General features: G+C 47.6%; 1 protein-coding gene across 1 annotated transcript in view; it reads left to right on the top strand.

The window, feature by feature from the left end:
* The window catches only part of ADRA1B (adrenoceptor alpha 1B), a 51,699-nt gene extending 44,183 nt beyond the window's left edge, over positions 1-7,516 (top strand). Inside the window, exon 2 of the mRNA XM_049647871.1 lies at positions 6,865-7,516. Coding sequence (XP_049503828.1) covers positions 6,865-7,472 — 608 coding nt within the window. The 3' untranslated portion in view covers positions 7,473-7,516. The remainder of the gene's footprint in view (positions 1-6,864) is intronic.
* Positions 7,517-24,023: the final 16,507 nt, after the last annotated feature.

Below are 24,023 nucleotides of genomic sequence, written 5' to 3'. Positions count from 1 at the left end.
AAGGGAATCTGTCAGAAGCCACTGAAGGTTTGCTCAGGGTGGGCATGCGATCTACGGTCTTCACGGGGCCAAAATAAAACAGAATGCAAAGGAAACAAGAGGGCAAAGTCATTATTCAGCTTTCAGACAAGCAAAGATTAAAACCTGACCAAACCCAGAGTTGCAGAGATGTAAAGAAACTATCACAATCATATACAGCCAACAGGAAGGTAAATTGGTACAATTAGTTCAGAAGGCAATCTGGCTAGCTTTCAGCACTTAAATGTGGCACTGAGTCAGTGATTCCTCGTGTAGGAGTTTATCCCACAGAAACACTCAAACATGGAAAAAGCAAAATGCATGAGGCTTTTCATTACTACAGTCTGTAACAGACAAAACTTGGAAATCACTACTTGACTATCATTAGAAAAGAGTTAAGCCTGGAGAAAGTTAAACTACTATATATCCAGATGGTAGGATATAATGTCCCGACATGGGGAAATGTCTTAAATATTTTCTAAGTGAGGAAAGAAATTGGGGGAAAGATATGTGTATAACTCCCATTTAAAAAAAAAAAAACAATTGAAAAGGATAAAAATAAAAAATAAAACTGTGAGCTCTGGTCCCCTCTACCTGAATGGAGAAGAATTTTCACTTTATAATATGTAGATTTTTTTTTTTTTGGTAATGTAATTTTTAAAAAATCAGCATGGATCACTTTTTCATTTTACGTAAGTGAGGTTTTTCTAATAGACTATTTTTAGAGCAGTTTTAGGTTCACACCCAAATTGACAACAAGGTATTGAGATTTCCCATACACCTCCTGCCCCCCACATCCACAGGCTCTGCAATTATCAACATCCCTTATCAGAAGGGTACATGCGTTACAATGGATGAGCTTACATTGGCACAACATTTTCACCGAAAGTCCATAGTTTACATTAGGGTTCACTCTTGGTGTTATACATTCTATGGATTTGGACAAATGTATAATGACATGTATCCACCATCATAATGTCATACAGAATAGTTTCACTGCCTTAAAAAACCTCTGTGCTCCCTCTTTTTTTTTTTTCTTTGTAATAAAAATACGCAAATCTGGAGAGGAAAAGAAAAGAAATGAAGAGGTGGTTCTTGCCCAGAAGGAATTTTTTTTAAGATTATTTATTTATTTTGAGAGGGTGGGGGAGGGAGGGGCAGAGATAGAAGGAGAGAGAGAATCCAAGCAGGCTTGGTGCTATCAGCCTGGATCCCAGTGCGGAGCTCGATCTTACAAACCCTGAGATCATGACCTGAGCTGAAATCAAGAGTCAGATGCTTAACCTATTGAGCCACTCAGGTGCCCCTTGGCAGAAGGAATTTAAAGTCTGGGTGTGGGCGAGGACTCAGTCAGCCCTGGAATGGCTTAACAACATTAACAGGCAAACCATAACAGAATGAGATGTGATTGTATACCTTCTGTGGGGTACAGAATAAAGAAGTCAATCTGAGTTGGGTGAGGTTCATCAGGGAAGAGTTCTTGGAGGAGGCTCATGCCTGTGCCAGGATATAAAGTATTTGTGGAAAATGGCCACTATGTATTATTTTCAAGGTGCCAGACCCTATGTCTAGTATTTTACAGGAATATTTTCATGTATTCAGAATATGGAACAGATACTGTCCCCAATTTATGGATGAGAATATTGAGTCTAAGAGGGCCAATTAACTTTTCTAATGTCAAACAGCCAGTACACACAAAAAAAGTGATTCAAAACCAGGTCTGTGTGATCCCAAGCCCTGTGCTCAGGCCACAGAATCACACTGCCTAAATCAGCAGAAGGATGATGAAAGGCAGCCAAAGAATGGAAGGCAAAGAATGATCTTCTTCTCAGAGGAACAAGTGGTTCAGGGAGTCCAAACTCACAATGTGGCTGTAAATAAATGCAGTGAAAAAAGTCAGCAGCATCCCCTTACTTTTGGCTGAACACTTCTCAGAGCCATAGTCCTTGAAGAGTACTTTGTAAGAAAATAAAGGCAGAGATCCAGCCCATCATTGTCCTTGATACAAGGCTTCCAATATGATGGAGGTGAAGAAGCACCAGACAGAAATGCCACTTGGGTGTAGGGGGACAGAGTGACATTTATGCCTCTATCATAATGCTATGTGTGTTGTGTTGCAATGACCTGTTAACACATCTCTCTCCCCACATGCCTGTGGGCTGCCATGGGGCAGAGACCACACCCCAATTCATCTCTGTATCCCCCTCACCTTGGCCTCATGCCAACATCAGCAGGAGCTCAGTGTTTGTGGAATGAGTGAATGAACAAACAAATGAACAGGTGTATACACATGTAAATAGCAGACACTATCATATGTTGATGTCCTGATGTATAAAATAGGACCGACAATAGTACCTTCATCAAGGGATTATTGTGATAATTAAATGGGCTAATGGTATAAAGAGTTTAGCGCAAGGCCTATACAGAGCACACACACAATGGAAACAGTGGGTCTGAGGAATATTAGCCATTAGCCTTACTGTTCCGCATATCCTTTAAAAGAGCCAGTCCCTAAGGATGTGTCCCCATTAAGCCATTTATTGCCTATTTTACTATCATCTTCAATGGGGCTCGTAAGCAAAGCTATGAGTATGTTTTCAGCATGCGTGCTCTCCAGCTCTTCATCCTCCTTACCTTTGCCACGACTGTCTATGCGTCTGCAGCCTCTATCCCAGGTCCTAAGTGTCCTCATTAAGACCGTGTGCCTACATGAAAAGATGCTCAACATCACTCCTCATCAGGGAAATACAAATCAAAACCACACTCAGATACCACCTCACGCCAGTCAGAGTGGCTAAAATGAACAAATTAGGAGACTAAAGATGCTGGCAAGGATGTGGAGAAACAGGAACCCTCTTGCACTGTTGGTGGGAATGCAAACTGGTGCAGCCGCTCTGGAAAACAGTGTGGAGGTTCCTCAAAAAATTAAAAATAGATCTACCCCATGACCCAGCAATAGCACTGCTAGGAATTTACCCAAGGGATACAGGAGTACTGATGCATAGGGGCACTTGTACCCCAATGTTTATAGCAGCACTTTCAACAATAGCCAAATTATGGAAAGAGCCTAAATGTCCATCAACTGATGAATGGATAAAGAAATTGTGGTTTATATACACAATGGAATACTATATGGCAATGAGAAAGAATGAAATATGGCCTTTTGTAGCAATGTGGATGGAACTGGAGAGTGTTATGCTAAGTGAAATAAGTCATACAGAGAAAAAACAGATACCGTATGTTTTCACTCCTATGTGGATCCTGAGAAACTTAACAGAAGACCATGGCAGGGAGGGGAAGAAGAAAAAAAAAGGTTAGAGAGGGAGGGAGCCAAAACGTAAGAGACTCTTAAAAACTGAGAACAAACTGAGGGTTGATGGTGGGTGGGAGGGGGGGGAGGGTGGGTGATGGGTATTGAGGAGGGCACCTTTTGGGATGAGCACTGGGTGTTGTATGGAAACCAATTTGACAATAAATTTCATATTTTAAAAAAAAAAGACCACATGCCTACACGTACACACGCTCATCAGCATTTATCCTCTAGGGTAACGCGCAAGGCTTCCAAGCTTTTCTAGGTTTCCCTCTCTCCAAAATCTATTCTCCAGTTTCCCACATTGTCAAGACCAGTGCCTATCCCCTTCAGACTCAGTGACAGTCTTCCCCGTGGACAGAGACAACTCATTCCATGATGGATACTAGCTGTTCACAAGCCATGTATTTGGATTTCAGCTGGGGTCTTCCATACAGTGTCTTAGTCCAAAGGAGCATGTGGGATGGTGGGGTGAAAATCTAATGGTGCTGGCCTTGTCACATATCAGATCACGAGGTGGCGCCCTCTTCTGCCTCATCTGAAGCGAATGCAGAATGTGGCCCACTCCCACATTTCCCCCTGAGTTGGGAAAAGAATCAGTGTAGTGGGGTGCCTGGCTGGCTCAGTCAGTAGAGCACGCGGCTCTTGATCTCAGGGTCATGAGTTTGAGCCCACGTAGGGTATGGAGATTACATCAATAAATAAACTTTTAAAAAAAGAAGAAGAATCAGTGTACCTTGTACATATAATTAGCACTTACATCAAGGACAGCTGGGTAGATTAGTCGGTTGAGCATCTGGACTCTTGATTTCAGGGCTCAGATAACGATCTCATGGATTGAGGGCCAAGTCAGCCTCTGTGCTGACAGTGCAGAGACTGGGATTGCCTCTCTCTCTCTCTCTCCCTCTCCCCCGCCCCCACTCTCTCTTTGTCTCTCTCTCTCTCTCTAAAAATAAATAAGTAAACTTTTTAGGGGAACCTGGGTAGCTCAGCCAGTTAAGCATCTGACTCTTGATTTCAGCTCAGGTCATAATCTCATGGTTTCGGGAGTTCAAGCCCCGCATCGGGCTCTGCACTGACAGTGGGGAGCCTCCTTGGGATTCTCTCTCCCTCTCTGCCCCTCGTGCTATCTCTGTCTCTCTCAAAATAAACAAATAAACTTTAAAAAATAGAGCACTTACACCCGGATACAGATAACCTTTTTTTTTATGTAAACCTTTGCCTGGCTTAGCCCTGCACCAGGAGCCCAGCCGTCTCCCCACCCTTGCCCACCACCACTGCCATCCTTGGCTTGCTAAGCAGAAAACTAGGAGGCTCCCTATAACAATAGGCAAACCTCAAAGAATCAAAAAGGAGAAGTGCTACAAGGGGGAAGCTCAAGTGTAGCCCCAAATCAAAGGATTTCTATCCTGTGGCTTCTATGCCACTGCCCCTTGGCACTTTCGGCCACTCTCTGGGACTCAGTGTTTCCATCTGCAAAAGAGGAGCTTGGATTTGTGATTGCTAAGACACTCCCCACCCCCATTCAGATATTCTAGGAGTGTGTGCTCTTCATTCGCCAAATGGAATCAAAGTTGATCCAGAAGACCAGACCCTTGGGAAGCTCACAGTTTAAACAGAGGAGATAAGACAGGAGTATGAAAGTCACTGTACCACCAACTTAGTGGCAGGGTTAGGGAACATAGTTTGAAATAACAAAATGTCCTGTAAAGTAAATTGCATATATCAAAACATTTAAAGATACATATACAACAGAGAAAAAAATCTGAAGGTATGTGCACCAAATGTAATTTCTCTGCATTGCAGGGTTATGTGTGCTTTTAAAATTTTTTTTTCTTTTTTTCTTTTTTCTTTTTGTATTTTCTCATTTTTCCACCAAGGGTATTATTAATCACCTTTAAAAAACATATTTTGTACTCAAACAGACTTAGTTTGAATCCCAACTATACTACAAACATGCTGTGTAACCTGGGGCAAGTCATTTACCTTCTCCAAGTCTTAGCTGCCTTGCATTTAAAATGGAAATTGTTTTTAATTTAATATGCCATAAAATGTTTTTGGACCTCAAATTTGAGGGATGAGTTAATCATGTTTCTCCATCATAGCACCTCATTGTAAGGCCTCTCTCTTATTTCATTGATTTATTTCCTTTTATTCCCATTTCCCTCTGCCTACCCCCTTAGGCAACCATTTTGTGTTTGACATTTTTTGAAAGTGTTTTTGCAAAATGTGTGTGGTGGTTTGGTGTGTTACTTAAATAGTATTATGCTGTAAATCTCAATTCTGTTTCCTACTTTGTTCCTAAAGAGCGATGTTTTTAAGCCTTTGCACATTGCTATATGGACATGCCATTTTTAGGGCCTTATCTACCTGCTGCAATAATCTCTGTGCTGGGCTTCTACCCCAGGTTACCTTTCCATAATTCTCAGTGAGGAACACCTATGTTCTCTCCAGCTGTCTATCACCATAAGCAACACTGCTCTCAGCATTCTTATAGGTGTCCCCTTGTGGACCTGTGTGAAAAGTCTTTGAGATCTATACCCTGCAGAAGAACCGCCAGGTTAAGAGGTATGTGTATATACTTGATGAGACCAAGTGGTGCCAGAATCTTCTCCAGTACAGCTTCACAGCCTGTGCTCCCCACCAGCCAGGCAGAAGGCTCCCCATGTCCCCACACCCCTGCCCACACTTGGCACTCTCTAGTTCCCTGATTTTTGCCACCCTAACAGATACCTTATATCTCTTTGTGGTTTTCATTACTATGCATCCTACTCCCTAATATTTTGAGTACCCTGGCATACGTTAGCCCTCAGGTTTCCCCGCTTTGTAAATTGCCTGTTCACTTGCTTAGCCCACATTTCTACTGGGAATGCTGTTTTTCCTGTTGATTTGCAGGAGTTCCTTATATATTCTAAATACCGATCGCTTGACTGTCTTAGACATTATAAATACCTTCTCCCACCCTTGCCTTGCAGTTTATCTTTCTGAAGTGTTAAGTCATTTTCCTTTCAGCCCTAGATCAAAAAGATCGTTCCTTTACTTTGTCTTTTGAAGCTTTACCTTTCACATTTAGGTCTTTAACACCTCTCGTATTTGCCATGGAAATCAATCGGTGTCAGCTTCAATGCCTCTTGTAGGGCAAAACAATATAGTTAAAGCGCCTAGCACAATGCCCCAAGAGCTGTGCAGTTGCGTGTGGTGATTATTATCACTGGAGTACAAAGTGGTAAGCGATGCCCTGGGATATCTAGAGAAATGGGAGGTTGGGTGCTGGTCAGCTAAACCAGGAAAGATTTTAGGGAGTTTCGGTGCTGGTTAGCTCAACCAGCCCCCCAAAAAGAATGTCGGATTCGCTCACTTGGGAGAAGGGAGAGGCGAGCGCTCCAGGCAGCGAAAGGTGGCCTGGGCAAAGCCCTGGCGGCGGGAGCGCTTCCCGGGCGCCGCGTTTAGGCGGAGCCCTCGGAGGAGAGGACCTGACTACTCACAAACTGCTGTCTGTCTTTCTGCCCGTGCCCACCCCACCCCTTCCCCTGCAGGCTCCCTGTTCTCCACCCTGAAGCCCCCCGACGCCGTGTTCAAGGTGGTGTTCTGGCTGGGCTACTTCAACAGCTGCCTCAACCCCATCATCTACCCGTGCTCCAGCAAGGAGTTCAAGCGCGCCTTCGTGCGCATCCTCGGGTGCCAGTGCCGCGGCCGCCGCCGCCGCCGCCGCCGCCGTCGCCTGGGCGGCTGCGCCTACACCTACCGGCCGTGGACGCGCGGCGGCTCGCTGGAGCGCTCGCAGTCGCGCAAGGACTCGCTGGACGACAGCGGCAGCTGCCTGAGCGGCAGCCAGCGGACCCTGCCCTCGGCCTCGCCGAGCCCGGGCTACCTGGGCCGCGGCGCGCCGCCGCCCGTCGAGCTGTGCGCCTTCCCCGAGTGGAAGGCGCCCGGCGCGCTCCTGAGCCTGCCGGCGCCTGAGCCCCCCGGCCGCCGCGGCCGCCACGATTCGGGCCCGCTCTTCACCTTCAAGCTCCTATCGGAGCCCGAGAGCCCCGGGACCGACGGCGGCGCCAGCAACGGCGGCTGCGAGGCGGCGACCGACGTGGCTAACGGGCAGCCGGGCTTCAAAACCAACATGCCCCTGGCGCCCGGGCAGTTCTAGAGCCCCCGGGGGGGTTGGTGGGGAGGAAACCATCGTGGGGGGAGGGCGGGCGGAGGGGGGGAGGGGCGTCGGCGCCCGGAGGCGCGGGCCCCGGGGGGAACCGGGGGGGGGGGGGGGGGGAGAGGGGCAGCTGCTTTTCTGGCAGGGGCATGGGTGCCAGGTACAGCGCGGAGAGCTGGGCCGAGCATGCTGAGAGCCTGGGGGACCCGACGCCGGCCGGGATTTCCGTCTCTCTCTCTGTATATATCCAAACGAGTCCCTCTGTACATGTATTTAACCGTGGGTACACGTGCGTGTGTCTGTGCGGTGTCCGTGTGGTCTGCATGTGTGCGTGCGTGGGGCCGCCCGTCTGCGGGGGCAGAGCGAGTGTGCGCCCGGGAGGCAGCGGGGGCGTCGTTTGTCTCCGTGACTTCGTACCTCTCAAGCCCCTCCTTGTACTTCACAGAATGATGGCACTTGGGCGGGGTTGCAAACAAATCGGACATTAAAGGTCATTTCTCCTGTGCGCCTTTGAGTAGTTTGTGATGCGGGCGGTAGGCAGGATCTGGAGTCTCCTCTTCCTTCCCCTTCAGGTTTGTCCCCGTCAGTCCCACCGGTCCTGTGGACAATAGTTGTTCTGGAGCCCCTTGGCCCCGCTGCAGCCTTTGCCATTACTGCCCTCCAGGGCTGAACAGATCTGACCCTGTGGCTGAAAGTGAGCCCGTGGATTTGTCCCATAAATCCTGCTTGCCTGTTTTTGACCCTTAGCGGTATCTAATCCTCCTGCTGTGGGCAACACTGGGCAAGCTCTAGCCTGGTCCCAGGGACCCCAATCCTAGCTGGGACTCTGTGGCCAGGACAGTTGGTGGGCCTGTCACTTGAGACGGAATGGGACCCCAGGCAGAGAAAAGGGCTGGTTCCTTTCACCTCCTCCCCACATCCCTCTTAGGCCAAACACTCCATTGTTTACCTGTGTCCATGGAACCGGTAAAGAAACCCAGACTGGGGGCGCCTGGGTGGCTCAGTCGGTTAAGTGGCCGACTTCAGCTCAGGTCATGATCTCGCGGTCCGTGAGTTCGAGCCCGGCGTCGGGCTCTGTGCTGACAGCTCAGAGCCTGGAGCCTGTTTCAGATGCTGTGTCTCCCTCTCTCTGACCCTCCCTCGTTCATGCTCTGTCTCTCTCTGTCTCAAAAATAAATAAACGTTAAAAAAAAAATTAAAAAAAAAAAAAAAAGAAACCCAGACTGAGGAATTTTCTGGATAAGATATGGATCTATGTGACCAAGCAACACACATGAGCACAAGAACCCTCACAAGCTCTGCTGGGGAGCCTGCCTGAGAAAGAAGCCCTGAAGAAAGTCACACAGAGAGGTGGGAGCCTGGGAGCCGGTAACCTCCGTTCTAGCCATTCTACTGATTTACTGTATGACCTGGAGAAAGTCACATTCCGTTTCTGGATCTTGGTTTCCCATCTCTGTAGTGATGGGATTGATTTTTAACATCTTTCCTGCCTCTGAAAGCCTCCAGTTTGCTAACAACAACAACAATAAATAAAGGATGGGGAACAAAACAGAGAGCATTTTTCTTCCCTGAAATTCAAAAAAAGCATGACAGGAACACACCTGCCTCAGTCCTTTCTTTTCCCACTTTGCTTTCTCTATGCTGAACTTCATATTTTTTCAAATGGCAGGAGCCTTCTCCAACAATGTTAGCACATCAATCATGTCTTCTATAGGCGACTGAAACAGAAAAGGCTTAGTGAAAAAGGAGCAAGCAATAGTTCATGTAACTGAAAAGTGTAGCGCTATCAGGCATGGCTGCATCCAGGAGTTTAAACAAGACTGTCAACTTGTTCACAGGTTCTGATGCTTTTATTTAGCTTTCAACTTTTAGCTCTGTTTATCTCTCCCTGTTTCTGAAAATAGCTTTCTCACACCATTGTTACAACTTAAACCCCCGCAAAAGGAGAAATATCTCCCACTAATTCTGACATGAAAGAAAGAAAGAGTCCTGAGAGGCTAGGTATTCTGTGTCAGAGACCCCTTTGAGACTCTGTACAGTATCAAGGAGAAAGCTGTACATTCTCCTTCCATTAAAAAAAAAGTATCTATAAATATACATATATAATATTTTTACACAGTTGCAAGTGACTCATCCCTGTTTAAGATCCCATGAACCAAGCATGATGCCCTAGATCCACAGGTTATTTGAGCAAAATTGGAGTTTAGAATTCTGTAGGCTAATCCCTCATCTTTACAGATAGGGATACTGAGGTAAATAACTTGACTATGTGACACTAAACTAGGACCAGGACCCCAATCTGCTGCCTCTGTGTCCATACCTTTTATACTCCCTTGTGTGGCCATGTTGGGGTTGAGTACGTCCTCTAACAGAGAGCAGATTTTTTCTTGTCTCAATACTGATAAAAGAGTCCTAGAAAAAGAAGAGCCTGGACCCAATTTCCAGGGAAGAAGAAACAGTTTGGAGCAGTCCTCTGAAAACATCTTGTTAGCAACACAGATCTTCCAAACAGGCTTTACACAGAATCCTGACATAACTGAGGCCCAGAGTGAAGAAGGAAAGGGACAGCAGAGCCTCAGCCCCTTGAGTGCCCTCCTCCTGAGCCCCTCCCTCTGGCCTGCACCAAGCACTCCAAGGCCCCACAGAATGAGGCTTGGGAATCACTGGTCTAGTGCAAGCGAGTGGGACTCGAAGTCAGTAGGACCTGGGTTCGGCTCTTGGCTCTGTGTGACCTTGAGCAATTCACACTGCCTCTTTTGGTCTGTTTTCCCGTCTACCAAATGGCTGTGCTCATCACAGCCTACCAGGAAGCACAAAGGATTCAATGGATAACTGTGGTGTAAACCCCAAACTATGACTCACTGGGCAGGTGCAAATTATCATTTGGACCACAGATACCTAAAGCCACAAGCACCAAAGGCATTTCCTGAGCTGCTTGGTTCTGATGACCTCACACATCACCAGTGTTTGGAGGCCACCCAGGTGACACAGGGACCTTCTTCCAGAAGAAAGGCTGACCAAGCAGTGGCTTACATCCTCATAGGGTGCTGGGCTCCAGATCTGACCCCAGCCAGAGTCTGCATTATGCTACCTCTTCAGGTCACCTCACTGTGGTCAGGCCCAGAGAAGGCCCGGAGTTCAAGAGCCCTTATGGAAGAAAACAGGTCCTCTTTACTTGGACCTCCCAACTGGCAGCAAAGCAGTCCTGCTTAATCCTCTCCAGCCACCCAAACATTACTAGGTCATTGTCACCACTGAGACATGCATGGGAATGCATCTGCCAACCGAAGTAAAGAGGCAAGTGGCTTGGCAAGATGGGGTAAGAGTTAATCCTCCAGATCTACGTTCAAAGCCCACCTCTGCCATTTAGTAGCTATGTGACCTTGGGCAGCTCACATCACAGGTGTAAACCTCAGTTTCCTTAACTCTAAAATAAGGATAATAATAGTACTTACCTCAGAGGGACATTAGGCAGATCGAATGAGATCATGAGTATAAATCAACACTATGTCAGTCACTTGGAAACATCCAATGAACTATAGCTACTCTTAGCAAAGGTATTAACTATTCAATACCTCGATGTATGACATTTAGAAAACCTGAATTCATGAACAAAGAAAACAAATTCAGTGTTATTCATCAGAGTCCAGTGTTTTAGGACTCAGGGTCCACCTTGAAGAAGAAAGACACAAGTTTATAATGGAGCAAAAGAATTTTGTATGCTACAGCAGGAAGAAACATGTTACTCAAAGAGGAGAACAGCCCAAGTTTGAAAGGAAAAATGAAATTCAATAAAAGTTATAGAACATTCCAGGGTGACAGAGCCAGAATGGGTGCACGAGAGAAGGCCGGATGTCTTAGGGATTGTGCATCCTGTGATGGGAGGTGGGGCGGGAACAGTGGGTGGCTGGGGGCACACAGAGCTGTGTTCAAGGCTCAGCTCTACTACCTGAACCAGGTACCTTGGCGTCCCTGAGGCCAACCGTCTTGTATGTAAATTGAGAATATGGTTAGCACGTACCCCACAAGTTGGGGATAAAACAAAACATGAAAGAGCTTGGCTCAGAGCAGGCACTATTTTTAGTGTCTGTGTGTGACCTTGTATATCCCCATTCCAGCAGCTTCCCCTTTTCCTGCATCAGCAGCTCCTTTAAGAATCTGATGAAGGAGTGCCTGGGTGGCTCAGTCGGTTAAGCGTTCGACTTTCGGTTTTGGCTCAGGTCATGATCTCACAATTCATGTGTTCTGGCCCGCATTGGGCTCTGCAGTGACAGTGCGGAGTCTGCTTGGGATTATCTCTCTCTCCCTCTCTTTGTCTCTCTCTCTCTCTCTCTTTCTCAAAATAAATAAATAAACTTTAAAAAAAAAAGAATCTGATGAAAACTTGGGGCACCTGGGTGGCTCAGTCAGTTAAGCATCGGGCTCTTGATTTCGGCTCAGGTCATGATCTCACGGTTCATGAGTTCAAACTTCGCATCGGGCTCTACACCAACAGTGGGGAGCCTGCTTGAGATTCTCTTGTGTGTGTGCTCTCTCTTTCTGCCCTTCCCCTGCTTGCATGCTCCCTCTCTGTTTCTCAAAATAAAAAAGCAAATAAACTTAAAAAAAAAAAAAAAAAAGAATCTGATGAAAACCAGAGAAGAGTGTACCAGTCCAAGTTTCACCTACCATTCATGCCCCAAATCTCCCAATGTACACATGGAACCCAGATTATAAACTTCTCAACAGATTCAACTTCCCCAATTTATAGAAGTGGTCGAATCCGGAGACAGGTACACACAGAGATGAATGTCTTCTCTCTCAGGGAGTCAACCCAGCTGACAGGTGGGCAGGCCACCCACCAGGCAGTCCCATTTGAGTGTGTAACAGGAGTCAGGGATCCAGCACCTTCCTCACTTGGTGAGACCCTGAGTGTCAGGTTCCACTTTCCATCTGGAGCTTAGCGGTGATGGTTAGGTTCTTGGAAGGGGTTTGGATGGCACTTGGGCAAAGCATTGAGCATCACTCCTCCTGATGAAGAACTGACCTTATCCTGGCTGCTGTCAGCCTCTTGGTGACAAGAAATAGAACAGCAACCACTCCTCACCTCAGATTCAGGGTCAACTTCCTCCTGGCCCCGGAAGCAGACATGGCGGCCTCTAGCCACCCTACCTCCTCTCAGCAGGTCCCTTCAGGACCCTCTCCATTCTACCTCACCAGCCCAGGGAGACTTTATTTAGTCTGGCTGAGGGTGCGGGGAGTATATGGAGGGAGGTCTGCATCAATGTGGAAGAACTTGCATCCTTCTGCAGTGTTCCCATCTTCTACCTGGCCCTGCCTTCTGAATATTAAAAGCCAAGAATTTGACACTGTTTTCTTCGGCTTTCCCTAGAAAACCTTCCCATAGGTGGCAATGGGCGGCTTACTCCTAGCTGGCTTGGCTAGAGTCAGAGTCTCAGTTTGCAAGTTAATTTGCTGAAGTATGGGTGTTGGGACGTGAGACAGGGCACAGGGGTGCAACTGCTCCCCTTTTGTCTCCTTCTCCCCCTGCACCTTTCCCCATTCTTCCCTCCCCTGAAGCCAGGCTGCCTCTGCCATTCCTCAAGTTGGGGGAGCCCACCTCCTCACTCAGGGCTTCTGCACTTCTGGTCCTCTGACTAAAGTCCCGTCCTCCCTCACCTCCCTCACATCTGTGCTCAAGTGTCACTTCTCATTGGCCATCTGATTTCTCTGACCGTCCTATTAGAAACCGACCTTCCCACTGCCAATGCCTCCCAGCACACCGTGTAGCCCCTCCCACTGTATTTTTCTCTATAGCACTTGCCACTACTTAGCATGTTATATATTTCATCGGTTTATATGTTTGTCTCCTCACACACACACTAGAAATGCATACTTCACGGGGGTGGAGGTTTTTGTCAACTTGTTCACCATTGCAGTCTCAGCCTCTAAAGTGGTGCCTGACACACAGTAGGTGCTCAAATATTTTTGAATGAATGAGTATATATATCCCTAGCATGAGTATGGATGTCTATAATAGGAGTAGAACAGGGAACTAGGGGGGCTCATGGCAGGGACCCCTACCTGATGATGGAGGAAGGGGCACTTCTGATCCCTTCCTGCAGGAAGGTCCCCTGCAGGAAGTGGCAGCTGAAGAGTGTCATGGGCCCCCACCGCCCAACACCCAATGTGCTTCCATTGTTAGTGTTCTCACACGCCCCTCAGTGGAGATGAGAACCTGAAGGCCGGGCCCCCCGTCCCCACTTCTTTCTAGGCCTCTGTCCTCAGACTGCTGCTCAGGAACACTGATCCAGAGACGAGCTGGCCAAGCCCTGCCAGTCTGTGCCTCCAGCTTTTGTTTTCCCCCAATGCACAGTCCTCAGGGACAAGCTGCTTTTGGAGACAACTTTATCGGGACTAGTAAGACAAACAGCTTTGGTTCTTGCTAATGGCCTCATTCAGAGAAGTGACATCTTTATAAGAGGACTGCTTGGGAGAAGAGGAAAGCACTAAAATCTGGTGACTGTCCTCCTGTGTCATGTCAACCACTACAGTCAGAAGCATATTATGTCTCCATCAAGTGTCACCTGAGCCAGCAACCACGTACGCCTGTCGCCTCCACATGCTCCTGCCTCCTGCGCATTATGCTCTCAGTTATTTGTTCTTCCATTTACTCCACAAAAGATCATTGAGCACCTACACAAAGAGGAAGAAAACCCAGCTCTGCCCTCATGAAAACTTCAGGCTAGAAGAGGAAAGTGGACTCAAAATGATGTATACGTCGTGTAGAAAGAGGTCCCTGTGACACAAGAGTTAAGTGTAAGGACCACAGAGCCAGACAGAACCAGGTGAGGACTTTTATTCCCCCATTTATCAGTTTTGTCTACTTGGGAAAATCACCTACTGTCTCTGAGGGGCAGTTTTCATGATCTGTAGAATCGGAGAATCCTACCTGTCTTCGAGGGGTGTTGTGAAAATCAGTTTCAATAGGCCATGTGGTATGTTTAGTACAGTGCCTGGTAGAGGGTTATTGGTCAATAAATGGCAACTGTGATTACTAATATGCCACTGGAGCCATGGAAATAAAGGGTTCAGGAATTTGAGGGAGAAAGGGTTCACATCCACATGCGCAGAATCAGAAACGCTTCATGGAGGAAGCGGCATCTGAGCTGGGTCTGAAAATGTGGCTAAGTAGAGATGAGCAAGAAGCAGGAGCAGAGGAACCCATCTGCTGTTCTGTAAGGAAGCTGAGGCCACATGTAGATGTTTCTGCCAACTGAGGGCCCAGCCAACAGCCAGCCTCAACCACCAGACTGTAAGTGATTCTTGAGTGAGAGCCACTCGACTGAGCCCCATCAACCCCCAGAATCGTGACAGATAATAATAAACCACTGCTTCTGTTTTCCACCACAAGTTTCTTACACAACAACAGATGACTAGAAAGGAAAGAAGTTCTCAGATTTCCACTCAGGCCATCTGACCCTGGAACCCCTGCTCATAACCATTACCCCTAGCATCTAACCAGTGCCCAAAACATGTTCGTGTTCTCTTGACACAGCTAATGAAATGCTGAGCCAGATTTCAGATCTGGCACCTCCTGATCTTGACTTGCCAAGGAGACAGAGGATGATAGGGAAGACTAGGAAATTAGGTCAGGAAGGGATGTGCTTTGTGGTTTGATTCTTTTTCCCCAGATTCATTGAGATACGATTAACAAATAAAAATTGTATGAATTTAAGGTGGACAACTTGATGTTTTGATACATGTATGCATTGTGAAATGGGATTACCCCCCTCAAGCTAATTAACATACCCATCACCTCATGTAGTTTACCTTTTATGTAGATGTGTCAAGAACACTTAAGACCTACTCTCAGCAAATTTCAAGTATATGATGCAGTATTAGTAACTATAGTTACCATGCTCTACGTTAGATCTCCAGAACTTACTCATCCTGCATATCTGGAACTTTGTACCCTTTGGCCAACTTCACCCTTTTCCCCCTACCCGCCCCCAACTGGCAACCACCCTTCTACTCTCCATTTTTATGACTCCAACTTTTGAGATTCCACATACAAGTGAGATCATACGGTATTTGTCTTTCTGTGTCTGGCTTATTTCACTTGGCACGATGTCCTCCAGGTTCATCCATATTGTTTCAAATGGCAGGATTTCTCTCTTTTTTAAGGCTAAATAATATTCTTCTGCATACATCTACCTGGTTTTATTTTTTCCCCAACTAAATTAGGGGAGGTAGATATGTGCTCCCCAACCTCAAGGATCTCCAAAGTTTATTTACTATTGTATTAGTTTTCTAGGGCTGCCATAACAAAGTACAGAAATTTCTTTCCCATAGTCCCGGAGGCTAGAAATGTAAGATCAAGGTGTCAGCAGGGTTGATTTTCTCTGAGGCCTCTCTCCTTGGCTTGTAGATGGACGTCCTCTCCCTGTGTCCTCCCATGGTCCTTCCTCCATGTAGGTCTATGTCCAAATGTCCTCTTCTTATGAGGACACCAGCCATATTGGGTTAGAGCCCATCCTAACAATCTCATTTACATTATTTAACCTCTTTAAAGACCGTATGTCCAAATATAGTCACATTCTGAAGTACTGGAAGTTAGGACTTCAACATGAGTTTGGAGTGGGAGGGATACAAGTCAGCTCACAACAAGCAACCCAGAACCTTAGGACTAAAATCGTAATGCTACAAGAACACATCAATGGGGGTGCCTGGGTGGCTCAGTCAGTTGGGTGTCAGACTTCGGCTTGGGTCATGATCTTGCGGTTTGTGAGTTCGAGCCCTGTGTCAGTCAGTCTCTGTGCTAACAGCTCAGAACCTGGAGCCTGCTTTGGATTCTGTGTCTCTCTCTCTCTCTGCCCCTCCCCTGCTCATGCTCTGTCTCTCAATAATAAATAAACATTATATATATATAAAAAAAGAACACATCAATGAAGTGGGCATTATAATTGTCTCATTTTTAGGCTTAGAGAAGTTTAAGTTGTCCAAAAGGATGTGGCCCCCAGGAGGCAGAGGCAGGATTTGAATCAAGAAGCCTACTATCTTACTCTGCGCATGCCCAGCCTGCAGAAACCCCCTTTGTATGTGGGAAGAAGTTCTTCTCACCCTTCTGCTTCTCCAAGTTCCTTTCTCTTGCCCCCAATTCTGCCCTCTCTCTGGTCTGGGGCTTTCAGAAAACAAAGCCAGGAAACCTTGCATGCTGTTTCTGCTTCCCCCCACCCCCCACGCCTCATGTGAGGGAGGGAAGCACAGAACCTGCTGCCTGCTTGAACGTAAGGAGAGGGATGGGTGGGGCAGAGATGTGGATGAACATCACAAATTATCATCCGTCACTCACTACCCAGATGTCCAAGCCATCACCATCCAAAGGGTGAACCCAGCTGCGAAGATGTTCTGCATGTGTATGTGCACACGTATGAAGGACCAAGCATGCTGACTCGGCCAGGTGTGCAGGGGTCCGGCCCACACAACTAACCCAGCCCAAGGCCATGGCTCTCCAGCTTCTGCAGAGCAGGGCTTGATAAGGAAGTATCTGTTGCAGCTTTCAGAGTGGAAGCAGCCTCTTTCCTTCCCTCCTCACCTGATCCCAGGATGAGCTTGGCAGATTTCTCAGGAAGGGGCTCCAAAGCTAGAAGCTAGTGGCTCCCCGGACACAACAGAGTCTGCAGGGCTTCCCCCAGAGAGCCCCAGGAGTGGGCCAGCCCCCGGCTGTGACCTCTCCAAGGAAACACCTTGGAAGGTCTTCCCTCTCCCCCCCAGCACCGGGAACTACCTGCAGGGAGATGCCAGGGGGCCCAAATGCCTGCTTTCAGGATCTTCCTCATGGCAAGGTTCAAGCTCCAGGTATTCCAGCACGGGTGTGCTGGACCTTCAGCATCGTTCCTAAGGTCCCCAGGGACAGGTATTTTTCAACACCGTTCACCATATACTGCTGAGGGCCTCCTCCAAGCCAGACATGCTCGAGGTATGGTGATGAACTAGACGGAACCACCCAGCCCCTCAGCCTCGGTGATGGGAATGTGGCAGGAGTTGCAGTCAAACCGAATCTGGGATCCATGGTGTGATTGGGCCCACCACACTGGTGGTGGTCCAGGGGCCCTCCCAAGCGTCTGATTGCATAACTTGGCATGCACAGAATCAAAGGAGTCTGCAAGAAGGCCAATTATGTAGGTGGGCATTTAGGGGCAGAGGGACAATAATCCCTTTTGTTCCAGCATCCCCAGTCTTTACCTTTCTCTCTCTGTTGACCCCCAACCCCCGCCTCCCAGCTACCAACCTTCTTCGTTATTTCCCTTTTGTGCTTACATCCATGTCTCCACTCTGTGCCCCACGTTCCCTCTTTACCAGCTACAAGGCTGATTACCAGCATGTCTTTCCAATTTTGCATTCAGTGACATCACACTGGTAGCTTCAAGTCTGCTGCCATGGGAATATTCTACAGAAATCAGCAAACACTACCGATCGGGGCTTTGGTTTTCGTTTTTGGAAGGCAGTCTACCTGCACACCACTTTTCATCTCTGAAGAAGCTCTTTCCTCAAAGGACTGGGGGGCACCTGGGAACCTGAACAATGCTGCCCCTGGGCCGTGGCAACAACACCTGAGCCAGAAACAGGGGCATTCTGCTTGGAACAAAGCATGGCTGGGGCACTGTGAGACCCAAAGGGAAGACACTTCCAGCAGGCCCTTGAAGATTTGCAGCTTTGAGAGGGCTGGGACATAGCCCCAAGGGAGAGAGCTTCGTGGGAAACACCAGGAAACTGAGCTCCAGTGGTTACACTTGTGGTTCCTCTTTCAGGCAGCTTGCAGGAAGCAGTTAGTTATTAAGGAGGTGGTGGGAGATGAGGAATTCACAAGAGCCCCCAGAAATATTTGAGAAGACATTTTAAGAGGGCCCAAGGTTTGGGGCACCTGGGTGGCTCAGTTGGTTAAGCCTCCGACTTCAGCTCAGGTCATGATCTCGCCATTCATGGACTTGAGCCCCACATTGGTCTCTGTGCTGACAGCTCAGAACCTGGAACCTGCTTCGGATTCTGTGTTTCTCTCTCTCCCTGCCCCTTGCCCACTCATTCTCTCTCTCTCTCTCTCTCTTCAAAAATAAATAAGACATTTTAAAAAAATTTTTTAATTAAAAAATTTTGGGGGCGCCTGGGTGGCTCAGTCGGTTAAGCGGCCGACTACAGCTCAGGTCATGATCTCGCAGTCCGTGAGTTCGAGCCCCATGTCGGGCTCTGTGCTGACAGCTCAGAGCCTGGAGCCTGTTTCAGATTCTGTGTCTCCCTCTCTCTGACCCTCCCCCATTCATGCTCTGTCTCTCTCTGTCTCAAAAATAAATAAACGTTAGAAAAAAAAATTTTTTTTTAAGAAAAGAAAAAAAAAAGAAAAATTTTGGGGGCACTTCGGTGGCTCAGTTGGTTGGGCATCTGACTTCGGCTCAGGTCATGATCTTGCGGTCTGGGAGTTCAAGCACCGCATCGGACTCTGCTGACAGCTCAGAGCCTGGAGCCTGCTTTGGATTCTACGACTCCCTCTCTCTGCCCCTCCCCTGCTTGTACTCTGTCTCTCTCTCCCTCCCTCCCTCTCTCTCTCTCTCTCTCTCTCAAAAATAAATAAATGTTAAAAAAAATTTAATTTTAAAAAGAGGGCCTGAGGTTTGATAGGTGGGGACTAGACAAGAACATTGACTCTTCACACTCATGTGGCCTAATTTGCACCCTCCCAAGGTGGGACTAGAGCTAGTCACTTTGCAAGGGGAAGGGTGCTCAGAGGCTGGCTTTTATAGCTAAACTGTCTGCTTTGGGTATCAAGAGCTGGGGCATGGTTCTCAAACTCAGAGTAGAAGAACCACTCAGGGGCTTAATGAGAATACAGACAGACTCACCCCTGGCCTCCTCCCACTGATTTAGTAGGTGACGGTAAAGCCCAGTAATCTGCATTTTCAGCAAACGTCCTGGGTAGTCATTTTGAGAAGCACTGCATGCACCCCCACAGTAAAAGACTAGCTTTTGCTCCCTCAAGATCCCCTACAGGGTCTCCAGTCTTCTGGGAACCACTTGCTAAACACGGAGTTGAAGGAGCAAATTCCTCTCTCCCCAGGCCCTGATAGGGCAGCTTCCAGTACTGACTTGCCTGCCATCTGCCTTAAACTCAGGATGGCTTCAGAGACGGTAAGACTTCCATCTGACCCAGAAGTTTAAAATGGTTGACCTCCTCACCCCTGCCTCCAAGCGAGGAAGGAGCCAGGCCTGGGGGCAAAAGGGCAGTGTTGTTAAGAAGCTCCGGAAACCCATTTCCAGAAATCAAACAGCAGTTGTTCTCACGCTTTAGTTTCAATCATGCCGAGAGGTTTCAATTTCCTCCTTTTGCAGTCTCACAAATATTTGGCATTGGGTTTCTGCGAGTTCTGTGACTGCCTGGAGATCTGACCACTGCCCTCCCCACCCCACGCCCTACCCCCGAGAGAGGTGCGAGGGTCTCTCCTCCGGGCGCCCTGGAGTCTCCAGCTGCACTCAGCAAAGAAGACGAAGCCTCCCTGGGCTTCTCCTTGCGGCCCAGAGCCGGGCATCCTTCCTCCCTACGTGCAGAGACTGGGAAACAGTTCTTTAGACACTGCAGTGACCGCGACCGCTCCACTCTCCCCTCCCCTGAGCAGGTGCTTGGAACCGGGCAAGTTCGGCGTTGAGGAGGACCCCGGCGCCACCTGCCGTCCACCGCGCCTAAGCGACGGAGTGTAAAAGAACAACGCTGCAATTCAGTTTGCACTGCTCTGCCCACTTCCTCTGAGTCCCCATTGGTGGTTCGGCTGCAGCCAGACATTCTAGAAATCTGAGTTAGGACAGAGAGAAAGACATTTGAAGATGCCACACAGCTGACTTTGAAGATGAAGAGAAGGGGACTAAGAGTGGGGAGACATAGGCTGCCTTTGGAAGCTGGAAAGGACACAGAAACTGTTTCTTCTAGAGCCTCCAGAAAGAACTGCGACACCTTGACGTTAACCCAGTGAAACTTATTTCAGACTTCCAACCTCCAGAAATGTAAGAGAACACATTTGTGTTGTTTTATGCCAGTGACTTTGTAGTGACTTGTTACAACAGGAATAGGAAACTCACGTGCATCTTAGCAGGTATCACACCCTCAAAGCGGTTAGAGACTTCATACTCACAGTCCTTTGCAACGCCGAGGGTCTCTATATGACTGGTCCTTCCCCTCTCCAGGAGGAGACAAGTCAAAGAGGCAGAAAGTGCAAGTTAACACCGATTTACTGTACTTCTCCCTTGTGCTAGAGAGCTAAGTCCACATCCGAACCCCTTTCCTGGAGAGCTTTGAGACTAGGCGGGAAGATAAAGCCCAGGCCGCATTTTCCTACCTGGGTTATAGGGAGACGTGCCAGGGACTCCACACCGCTGTAGGGTAAACGCCGGGCAGCTCCTGGAGCAGCGATTTCCTGGACAAGACCAGGTTTGAAACATGTCTAATATAAATCTAGAATTTAAGATAAAACAAGGGACTTCAAAGAAATTTTCCTCTTCTTTAGCCATCTGAAACTGTGTTTCCCAGATATGCATTCACTCTGACCTGCGGTTAGGGACATTTTGGTGGACAAATCCAAAAAGTTATAACCTAAGGACAGGTGATGTTGAACCAATGGTGGAAAGTGCAGTTAGATGAACCTCGACTACACAGCGACCTCCAGGCAGAGGCTGAGGCAGGAGCATATGAGGAGAGGGAACTGCAGCCCACCTCGAAGGATGTGAGAAGGCAAACGGTAGGGGAAGGGAAGGTTTTCCTGGAGGGAGAGACACCCACAAAACAACCCCGCTGTTTGGCTACTGTGTCATTAGAAAAACCATGTGTTGGGTGCCTGGGTGGCTCAGTTGGTTAAGCGTCCGACTCTTGATTTTGGCTCAGGTCGTGATCTCATGTTGCGTGAGTTCGAGCCCCACATCGGGCACCACACTGACTGTGTGGAGCCTGCTTGGGATTCTGTCTCCTTTCTCTGCCTCTCTCTCTCTCTCTCTCTCTCTCTCTCTCAAAGGAAAGAAAGAAAGAAAGAAAGAAAGAAAGAAAGAAAGATACATGTGCAGAGTGGCCTGGGTTCTGAACGACTCTAAAATTACAGCAGGAAATTTTTTTTCATTGACTATCTATTGAGAGTGTAGAGACAGAGGCAACCTCATACAGTGCTAGGGGGTGGTGTGAAGGCACCTCCAAACATTTTGGAGGGCAATTTGACAATGTCTAAAACATTTTTTAAAATTTTTTTAAATGTTTATTTATTTTTAAGAGAGAGAAAAAGGCAGAGCACTAGCGGGGGGGGGGGGAGGGGGGAGGGCAGAGAGAGAGGGAGACACAGAATCTGAAGCAGGCTCCAGCCTCTGAGATGTCAGCGCAGGGCCCGATGCGGGGATCGAACCCATGATCTGTGAGATCGTGACCTGAACCAAAGTTGGACACCTAACCAACTGAGCCACCCAAGTGCCCCTAGTGGCTAAAACTTTTGAAGCAAACACCCTTCAGCAGAGTACATGTAGGCCTCCCACCACGGACATAGTGCTCTAAGAGCACAACAATGTACAAGGGTGTTGCTGCGGCATTGTCTGTAGGAGAGAGAAACAGAGCGATAAACCATCTATCCTCATCTCTCCTCAGCTGTGCAAGAAGGAAGCCGATGCCTGTTATGTTCTTCTGGTCCTAACTTTTTAAGATGCCATAATTGCTCAGGTGATGTGCTTTGCACTGGGCCTACTTCATGATGATTTAAGGGGAAACACTGAATGGGCCATAATACTGAACCTCAGAAATGGCAAAAATCATGATGGGGATATGCTAATGATTGTACTTTGGGAGATGGTAAGTACACTGTTCAATTACTTCTGTTAATTCTCGGGAACTATAGCCCATCAAACCTTTAGAAATTATAGGCTGTGAACAAGGTTCTGGTTTAGACTCAGATTGTACCAGCCCCCATTCATTCACCCCCACACTGTCACTGTAATGGAGCCAGTGGAGTGAGCCAGGGAGGCCTGTGGTTTGGAAATTAAAGCTGAGCAGACAGGAGTTGGCTTCTGGTCCAAGGCTTTTTGAGCTGACCCTGAAGGTAGTTGGGGACTCTGCTGTGATTCCATAGCAGAAATCCTCAGCAGGAGGAGGGATGGCAGTTGGCAAAAATAATGCCTGGTCAATCTCACTGCCTCCAGAATCCCACCTTATCTTCCAGAAGTGAAAGGATCTTCTAGAAATAGGTCTTCATGAGTTGTGCTCTCACTGCTAGCCTAGTTATCTTCCCAAGAGGATGCCACTGGCAGGGTCAGTCTCCAGGGAGAAGTGAGGTCAAGATATTTCTCCAAGCACTCAAAATTTTTCTCGTCATGCATCCTATTCCAAGAGCCCTCAGGGCAGTGATTACTAAGAAGCCCCAAAATGAACACCATCTCTAAATCTAAGATCCAAAGGGCTGTTCATTTTAAGGTGTAACAAAAACAACTGTCTGTGCTTTAACCGTTAGAAAAATCTTCCTAGATAAGACAAAGCATTATGAAGGGTTCCCAATGTCCTTCAGACTGATGCCTTGAAAGCCTGGGATTTTAGAGTAGACAGCTGGATTCAGTAGACAACCAGCTATGTAGCTTCCTGGGGGAAGGGGATGATCTGTAAGAAATGCTAATGCATCACTGGGATAAATTAGTGGAAAAGCTAATTGGTCTCATTACTGCTCCAGAAGACAGTTTTTCCGCGGGGAGATTAAAAAAAATAATAATCCACTCTTTCCTAACACAGACCTAACTCTGTACATGTTCGGTCGGAGTCAACAAAACATTGGTAATCATAGTGAAAAGCATATTTCTTATAGTTCTATTCTGACTGTGTTTGGAAACATTCTCCTACAAATGCTTCTACTCCCTTCATTTTTCTTTTAAAGTTTATTTATTTATTTTGAGAGAGAGAGAAAGACAGTGCATGCATGCTAGCAGGGGAGGAGCAGAGAACGAGGGAGAGGGAGAGAGAATCCCAAGCAGGATCTGCACTGTCAGTGCAGAGCTTGACAAGGGGCTCAATCCCACGAACCATGAGATCAGGACCTGAGCCAAAATCAGAAGTCGGATGCTTAACAGACTGAGCCACCCAGGCTACCCTACCCCCTTTAAAAATAAACTTAAAAAGTAGGTGTTCAAATACTGATTATACTTTGGCTCAAAACGTGTCTCAAATCAAAATACAACTTTGTGCAACCCCCTAGCAGAGCCCGGCCAAAAGAAAGCCCTCATTAATTGAACTCAGCTCCTAGGATAGAATAGCCCTGCTTACAAATGTGGAAGAGATGGGCAGTTAGAAGCTGGTTCCAGGCTGAGGGACAAGACTGGGAATGCAGGCATGGAGGGTCCTTGTCATACCCTGGTACGCTGCTGTGTGTAATCATGGTTGTCATAGCCAACCCCGTCCTCGGTTCTCCCAGACATGGAGAGGGGAATCCAAGTTCTGAACACTGATCCAGCAGGAGCCGCTAACTTTGGATGAGAAAACTCCATCTAAAAAATAGGCACCACTTGGGGCACCTA

Source organism: Panthera uncia (assembly GCF_023721935.1).
Source record: "Panthera uncia isolate 11264 chromosome A1 unlocalized genomic scaffold, Puncia_PCG_1.0 HiC_scaffold_17, whole genome shotgun sequence".
Taxonomy (NCBI): Eukaryota; Metazoa; Chordata; class Mammalia; order Carnivora; family Felidae; genus Panthera; species Panthera uncia.
This window is presented reverse-complemented; position numbering and strand designations above follow the sequence as displayed.